At 43.3% G+C, this 9,033-nt stretch overlaps 1 protein-coding gene across 3 annotated transcripts in view; it reads left to right on the forward strand.

Annotated features, from left to right (window-relative positions):
* Positions 1–8,878, forward strand: part of LOC141773948 (protein FAM53B-like) — a 30,086-nt gene extending 21,208 nt beyond the window's left edge. For all 3 annotated transcript variants that reach the window (XM_074646147.1, XM_074646150.1, XM_074646149.1), the window contains one exon: positions 7,679–8,878. In XM_074646147.1, coding sequence (XP_074502248.1) covers positions 7,679–8,023 — 345 coding nt within the window. In that variant the 3' untranslated portion in view covers positions 8,024–8,878. The remainder of the gene's footprint in view (positions 1–7,678) is intronic.
* Positions 8,879–9,033: the final 155 nt, after the last annotated feature.

Consider the following 9,033-nt stretch of genomic DNA (forward strand, 5'->3'; position numbering starts at 1 on the left):
CTTTGGCAGTGCTCTGATGTTTTTACGGAGCCCAGAAGAATCTTGATTTTTCACATCCTGCGTCATTATTCATTCGAATGCTCTTGAAATTCTGCATAGAAGGTGTAGCAACAACAACAGCAGCAGGCTCTCAGACTCCTGTATATTCCTGCTTTCCTGCACTCGCATCATTCACATGACACGCTGGAATCTTCCTCCATCGTACCTCCCGTCACGGAAATATTGTCCCTTTCCTGTTCTCTTATTAGAAAGTACCATCAGTGTATCCCTCTGCCCCTCCCTTCCTTTTCCCAAAGATTTGTGTTCCCAGCCAGTCACCCTCAGGACGTAGCCAGGGATGGATCAACAAGGCTTTGGTAATGGAGCCTAGCGAGCATGTTTCCTCTAGTCATGCCAGCTGCTAAGAGGGGAAAATCAAGCACGGTGATCACACATATACGTGCAGATACACACACATGGAGTCAGTTTTACGTTGCCACCGGTTGCGGGGATTCTCGAATGCAGGAGTAGATGATTCTAGACGTAGTGTCTGTCCTGAGCAGGTAACAGGCAGAGCCATTGTTTCTCACCTCAGACTAGAGTGATTGCATGTGCTCAGCGCCGTTGAAAGGAGTCAGGTTGTGCAGGTTAGATTAATCATTTCAGAATCCACCATTACCGTGTTTACTTTCTCACTCCCTAGCATGCCTGGAGTGAGGGAAGTAAGCAGCGACGCAGCACATGCAGCATAATTTAGAACACATTTCCGTCTCTTTATCTTCCTACACTACTCCGACTTATCTTGATCCAACCAGGCTGGAAAAAAGGCTGCATCTGGTGTGCCCAAGAAGCTAAACAAGCACAGTTGTACTATGTAGCGTAAATTAAATAACCCGAAGCAGCCGTTGAAGATTCTTCTAGTTGTCATAGGTTAAAGAGGTGGTTTGTCTCAGTGAGAGCCAAGGGGAAAGCTCCACTAGCTGGCAAACTATCTGGAAAAGGAGGTGATAATGTGGAAACACTGGTCTGGTTACAACCTGTGTCTGTTTAGGGAACACATGCGATTTTACCGCTTTGCAGTTATAGATGCATTGAATTGCATCACATTTCTGGCATTTAACTTATTTCTAACTTCAGCTGTTTTGGGCCAATAAAGTTTGCCCCAAAACAGTTGACTTGTTGGAACTGACCACTGACGGTCTGATTTAAGTGACGCTCTTCTTCCATTTCCCCTGGCTGCGCACACACACACTTTTTCCCACTCACTCCCTTCATCACAGCACTCCCAGACTTAAAAGTCATCCCACTCCTATGGAAGCATTTGGCAGACTATATTAAAAGGAAAACATAATCTCAGCATTTTCATTTCCCACTTACATACATTTGTCAGACAATGCCCATCCTAGTAGTGAAAATGCAAATTGCGTTATTGAATTTTCCTTTACCAGATTTAATGCACATGTAAATGAGAAATGAAAATGCTATTGTGAGATTACTAGGGCTTAGGATTAAGGATTGTGAGGGTCAACATATTACAAGTCCCTCCGGTGTGTTGTCAGTGGAACACGGTGTAATTTGGCCTCCAGATTCCTCGACCACGTCAATGAAGGCGGGTGTGAATTCTGGGGATGCATGTCATGCTAATCGGCTGTAGCTCGACTACCGTCGGGATTTACGTGCGACCACCCTCAAAATTCCTCAAATATCCTCCCTGTCAGTGTGTTTATCAGCTCATTCCTCGGTCCACTGCCTCATCTTTATCACTGACTGCCCTTCCACCTTGGCCCTTTGTTGTTGTTTCCTCGGCGTAGTGGGTGTAGCGAGCTGTCAGATGGGGATCTCTTGATTCTAGGTCTTCTTTTCTGAACGATCGGTACTCACACTTTGCTTTTGAGGAATAAACGGCCCGTGTGAAATGGCCCGTTTAAAGAAAAATTAGAGGTTATCTTTGGCTTGGCTGTGTTAGCAGTATGGGTGGTTAAAAGGTGGTGGGGTGGGGGGGTGGGTGTTGAGCCAACGCTTGAATGTGTGTGTGCGTGTGCCTGTGCATTCAGGAGAGAAATGGCAGGGTGAAGAAAGGGGGTATTATTTCTGCAGGGAAGCTGGCAGACAAACTCCTCACTCCTCTCTATTAATATCTTCTCTCTCTGCTCTGCTCTTACCCGCCTCTCTCCATCCCTCTCCATTCCTGGCATGGCAGACATGGTGATCATAGCTGAGAATCGAGCCCCGCAGGCTCTATGGGAACACCTAGGTGGGTGTCTTGCGGTGCGGCGCGCGAGGTGTATAAGGACATGTCGTGACTTGTCCCAAAAGTGCCCTGTAGAGCATCACCAAACCGGCACACTGCACAGTCACCTCTGCTCGTTCAAGCCTTTTGATCCAACTTAACATATTTATCATTTTTCATCTAACTTGTTGGCATTTGCACCTTTCTGCCATGCGTTCCCTCTCCGTGGTACAGTGAATACCAGACAAATATAGAAGAGCAAAGCAGACACAGATAATTGATGCGGAGGTGTGCAAGTATGTTGTCTGGCTGTCAGGAATGAGTTAAGTTCTCCCGTCTTTGCCTGCACCTCTGCCCTCTCTTTTGTTTTACAGTTGTTTGCTGTTGGAGGTCTGTTTGCCTGTCTCCCTCAGAGCCGTTTGTGGCTGGATGTTGTTTATCTGACCTCATTTCAGCACGGGGCTAATCCAAAGAAATGTACTCATATTTTGAATCTGTAAATAGCGAGCACCTGCATGTTTTTATATTTACGCGTGTACACCTCTCTGTGTATATGTGCTTATTTGCGTGCTTATGTTTCAAGTTCACACGTCCTTTGCCAGAGCGTTTAGCAGGGTGTTGTTTGTTGTTTGCCCTAATTATCAGGAGGATATTTGCCTAACCGTTTGGCTTGTGTTTCTCCCACAGCAGCTGCCTTTCGATCCCCACGTTGTAGAAAATGTCGGTACAGTGGAAGTTCTGGTTGGGTTGATTGTGGTCTGGAATAATAGTTAATGTCTATAAGAATATCAGTTATGAGTGTAAAATTTTGTTTTATTTTATGACAAATTGAAAATGTAGACTCGCTGTTAGGGAGTAATCCAATGTGAATGGAATAAAGTTATAATCCTTAAGATTACCATTATATCATACTCCATTTTTTGTTACTATTTCTTTATTTTCATGAGTTTATTATCACCACGTCGGACAACTTCTTCTGTCTTCTTTTTGAAAACAATGTTACATCATGAATCCTCTCAGTCCACAGCTTGTTTGACTGTGTTGTAAACAGATACAAGAGTTCCTCTTTTGCATGTCTGGCGTGTTTGCTGCGCCCAGTTGTCGATACATGTGTCATTTTGAACCAGTTTGCAACCTCCGATTCTGAAAAGTGAAGCCAATGCAGAAGTGCCTTAAACTTGCATTCTGTCTAATAGCCAGCAGGGGGCGACTCCTCTGGTTGCGAAAAGAAGTCTGATTGTATAGAAGTCGAAGGCATTGACAGTTCATGAAAATAAATTATGATGTTTTTGGTTCCTTTTTGGTTGTACTTAGCTCCACCCTCTCGTGTCACTTCTGGTTGCAAAGAACCAAGATGGCGACGGCCAAAATGCCAAACTCAAGGCTTCAAAACAGCAGTCCACAAACCAGTGGGTGACGTCACAGTGACTATGTCCACTTCTTATATACAGCATTCTTTCTAACAGCCAGCAGGGGGCGACTCCTCTGGTTGCAAAAAGAAGTCAGATTGTATAGAAGTCTATGAGAAAATGAGCCTACTTCTCACTTGATTTATTACCTCAGTAAACATTGTAAACATGAGTTTAAGGTCTCAATCGCTAGTTTCAAGTCTTCTTCAATACAACATGATGTTCATTTAGTAGATTATGGTCCCATTTAGAGTCAAATAGACCATAAAGCAGGGGACGCTTTAGGGCGTGGCTACATTGTGATTGACAAGTCGCTACCACGGCGTTGTCTGTGTTTTCGTTGTAGAACTTTAACCCTTTCATAATGTGTTTTCAATTTATTAAAGTTAATATCAACATTTTGGATGCCTAAAAAGGTCCTATTCAGCATTCGGATGGACTTAGCTCCACCCTCTCGTGTCACTTCTGGTGCGCCATAAATAAATGATATATAATAAATAAATGCCACTTTGCTGCATAGAAAGAGTGGAAGCTAGAAAACCTTGTGTCTCGCAGCAACAGTAAGTGGGCTTCGAAGTTTACTTTAGCAAAGTGGGCATCGTCAGTGAATTTCCCATGTAGACACTCTGACTCAAATGGTACAAAACAGACACAATAGAAACCAAAGCTAGCAGAAGAGTCCACAAACTTTCCAATGTAAGAGATGAAGAGCAGGAGTCTTAGGAATTTCACCACAAAATTACAAGTTAACCATAAAGAATTAAGAGACAAGAAAGACATCGAACATAAGGAGAACAGTGGAGAGATGGCGACGGCCAAAATGCCAAACTCGAGGCTTCAAAACGGCAGTCCACAAACCTTTCGGTGACATCGCGATGACTAGGTACCTGTACTATTAAAGCGTGCTTGCCAAATCAACTAGAACTGAATACTTAAAGGAGCACTCCACCGAGTTTGGGCTCGAGACTTGTTTTACCCCTTTTAAAGATTGTAACTTTACTGTGCTAATTCTTTAGTCAGTAAATGATCAGATTAAGGAAGTAACCGAACTTCTGGTTATGGCAGTGGGTTATGTGACAGCATGAGTTTGGAGAGCCTACATATGTGTGGTAAGAGTGAATATGGTTTGTGTGTGTATTCCATCTGGGTGGGGGTATGCTGAAGTGAAAGGGGGGGTAAAAAACACATACAGGCAAAGCTGGGTACACAGCAGAAATCTAACCTTGCTCCCCCAACCTACCACCACACCCACCCAACTCCCAGTCAGCCTCGGTAGGTTTTATAGAAAGCATATTGAGGAGAAGCAGCTTCTCCCCCTTTCCTCTCTCCCTTCCTCTCGTCTCCTCCTCTGCTGTGATAATTAGTAGTGGGGTAATACCGGGGGTTGAACAGAGAGAGAGCGAGGGCCTCAGAAATCCCCTTTTCCACTCCAGTGGGGTAACTACAGCAAAAAGGCCTCCTCACATGAGCACCTTGAGCGTTTGCAGATGAGGTATCCAGCGTTTGAGCAGCTTACATGTTAAATTAATCCAGCAAAAGCGAGCCAACCTTTAACTCAGACAGCCAGAATCCTGCGTTATAGTTTTCTTTTGGACCGTGATAAATCAGGGCAGAAAAAAAAAAAGTGAGTCTACTAAAGTGAGACTTAAGAACGGGAGACTCCCAGCTCATTGTAACAGGAAAAGCAACGTCCTAACACACTAGGGAACATTAGAGGTGTCCGTCATGTAAGCCGAGGCTCTATAGAGAAAACCTCATCTCTATTCACCTCCATGCCTCCAACATCTGCTGCTGGGGCACTCCAGAGATCATTAACCCCTTCACTGCGCTGCACGGCTGCCTTTCTTTGTTGCGGGGAGGAATTCATGGTGGAAAGAGTGCGTGGAAAACAACTACTTAGTGAATTAAATCTCTCTAAGGTCAAGTGTTGAGAGCAGTTTTTCACATACATATTCTCCCAGATTCTCCCTAGAGGGCAAAACTACAAAACATCGTATACAAGTTTGGGTTCCCAGTCATGCTGTATGTGTTTCACAGTGGCTACCACAGTGATAAATAAGCCTAGAGCACAGTTTGAAACCAGATCCCTTTTTGTGGTTTGCAGCTCATCCCTATGTTTTGTGTATTTTTTCTGAAGCCAGAAGGTTTTGTGTACGTTCCACGGCGGCTTGTTTGTGTACTCGTGTGCTTGCGTGTTTACATGTTCACATGCCGTCGATGAAAGGGAACGCCAGCTTTTTTGGTCGCCCGAACTGAAACCCAATTTTATTCTGGAAAACACTGAGCTTGAATTCCAGCCCCTGACAAAACCCTTGTACTTTTATAGCCTCATTAAGCCCGGGCCACACAGCGCGCATCATGCTCGTGTGACGGCAACGTCGCGTGTTGTTTTTTATTTCGGCGTCCATGTTAACAGGTTAGAGTGGACACACTGCCCGCATGAGACGCACGTCAGACGCGCGTCAGACGCACGTCAGACGTGCGTCTATTTTATAGAATAGAAGGCTCGCCTATTTTTCACGCTTGCCGCTTACCTCTCGGCTGCGTCTCCCAGCAGCAACAGACAGTGAAGGTGATCTATTGACAGTATATGAGCAAGATTACTACAGTTTCCATGTCTAGACATCTGTAGAATATGTCACTGACCATCAATATTTTACACTTCCTATCTAGATTTCAAAATAAAAGTCCTCTAGCGTTTTTAGTGCACAGAATCATTCATTCATTAACACAATGCTTTTATTCTGAAATACTCTAAATAAAGCAGTTGTCTGCTTGCAGGTTTCCATCAAGTTAATATAGTACAGGCTTTTAATTATGTAAACACTGTAGTAGTCATAGCAGAAACCCTACATATGCTATACATATAATAGACTGGGTTAATAGGTTATAAGAACATCAGGTGATAGTTGGCAGTATTTTTCCGATGCGCTCTCTCTCTCTCTCTCTCTCTCTCTCTCTCTCTCTCTCTCTCTCTCTCTCTCTCTCTCTCTCTCTCTCTCTCTCTCTCTCTCTCAACAAACACCACGTAACTTTATTGTTCTTTCTTTTAGAGGTGTTATTTAATTTTTTTAAAGATATTTAATAATAATTTTCGTTTTCTAAAGGTTAACAAATAACGAAACTGTTTATTTTGCTTTGTTTTATAATAATAAAAAAAAAACACTTTACTTATATTTATCATTCTGAAATACTTCAGGTGTTTTTCTCCATCACGGCGCAGTTCAGCAACAAGGTGGTGAAAAGCTCCAAGTTGCCTGAGATGTCGGAACATCAGCATTTATAATGTAAATTGCTGTCCCGCCCCAGATGTAAATTAAGTCGTTTTCGATAAAAGCCGCAACCTGGAATGCTGTAGAACAGGAACCCGAAACCCCCTGGAAATGTTGTTTAAAACTGTGCCAGTCAAAGTGAAGAGGGATTGCTGTAGGCTCTCTCTTACTACTAATGTATTTATTTATTTTTTTGTATTAATATATAGCCCACAGAAATCCCTCTTCACTGTCAATGAAGAGGGATTTATATATATATATATATATATATATATATATATATATATATATATATATAGCCCATAGAAATCCCTCCTCATTGTCAGTGAAGAGGGATTTATATACATATAAATCCCTCTTCACTGACAGAAAAGAGGGATTTATATGGGCTATATATTAATATTTATGTATGAATTTATTTGCTTGTTTTTAATAATATTTACAAATTACCACACAGTTCTTACCCTTTTTTGTCTTAAATAAATATAAATCACATTTATTATGAAGTTAAATGGCCATTAAAAGGCAAACTCTATGTAGAAAGAAAGGGCTGTCAGCAACAGCAAAAACACAGCTGACAGGTAGCTCCGGGACGCTCCCGAGACGTGGGTAACTCGCGTCTAGTGTGAACACCCTAGGTGGGCATGACGCGGCCACGACGTGACGCTGCCGTCACGCGAGCATGATGCGCGCTGTGTGGCCCCGGCGTTAGAGTGAAGCCAGAATGTGAACACGAGCTGAGGTACACAAACCAACATCTATTCCCCCTCTTTGTCTCCTCCATACAGAAACTTCAGACTTTTCAGAGCTTGAGCTGCCCCGGATTCTCAGCCACCGACGGCTGCCTGTCGAGCCTACCCCCTCCCACCTCCGGCCAACCAGATTTGGACTTCGCTGCCGTGTCCGAGCTGGGACTGGACTCACGGATGAAAGTGGCAGGAGACGACGAGGAAGAGGACTCATCCTACGAGGAGCTTGACAGCGACTCGGCTTGTAGCGTGGACTCGCGGCCCGGCTCTCCTGGGGGCATCACAGGAGGCAAACGCACCCTCTGGAAGGGTGATTGTGGGACACAGAGGGACATTTTCCAGCTGGGGGGAGAGCTAGATCTTGACCAGATTGAGAGAAACTGAACATTTTGTAGGAGATTTTAAAGAAGACTGTGTCTGGACTGTTGTGGAAAGTTATTGGACATTGATGATGTACGAAGAGATGGCTACTGAGAAGAGCTGTGAGGAAAAGAGTGGAGGACTTGGAAAGGGAAAGACAAGGAAAGTGATATAGATGGAGGATTGAGTATGTTGTTAACGGCTGCCTTTTTAATGACACATTTGCCTTGAACATTCTTACTGTTTGAATCAAAAAGCAGTGACCTTAGTTGTTTTTTTATTTGGTATTCAGCTTAACTCAGGAGTAGGAAAGTGAGGGTTAGTCTTAAAAAAACCTCCCAGCCCCCACTGTCTTTTCAACCTGATGACCTTTCCAAAGTCAGCTAACCTTAGGTTTGTAGTACTGTAGCAGTAGCTGGGCTCACCTGTATTTAGCTTTGTTTTTTCAGAGAAAGTGGGGGTGTCAAGGCTGGGGAAAAACAGGTAGGGGGTGAACAACAGGAAGAAGTATCTTACCCATGACCTTCCTCTTCATCTTTTGCTCACACACGAAAATCTGATTACTATTTTTTTTTTTGCTGAATGTAGGCTCAATAAGCTTTATGAGGAGTTCGGACAGTGCCTTCTTTTGGATGCTTGCTCTACCGGTTCTCTAGCCTCACCGAAGCCACCTTTTCTGACTTTTTTTTTTTTTTTGTAGTTTCTTAATATGCAAATTGTATATTTGAATTAAACACTGAATCTCAAGTTTTCAGTTCTAATATCAATGTATATTTTTCTAAGTAACTGTGTTTTTTATGAGCTGTTTGTGAAGGAGCGAGAATACAAGGCCTTTCTTCTAACGGAATGGACATGAAATAAATGTACAAGCTGCACTCGTATGTCTGGTGGTTTGATTTCAGCTCATTAGTGAATGATTTGTACTTTTAAGCGAGATTTCTGTGGAAGACAGATTTCACTTTGACAGATCAAAGGTCTGAGTAAGCTGCAAAGTTTCCAGATACTCTTTAGAAGTTGTACTCGCTCCCCCGTGC

Source organism: Sebastes fasciatus, chromosome 9 (genome assembly GCF_043250625.1).
Source record: "Sebastes fasciatus isolate fSebFas1 chromosome 9, fSebFas1.pri, whole genome shotgun sequence".
Lineage (NCBI taxonomy): Eukaryota > Metazoa > Chordata > Actinopteri > Perciformes > Sebastidae > Sebastes > Sebastes fasciatus.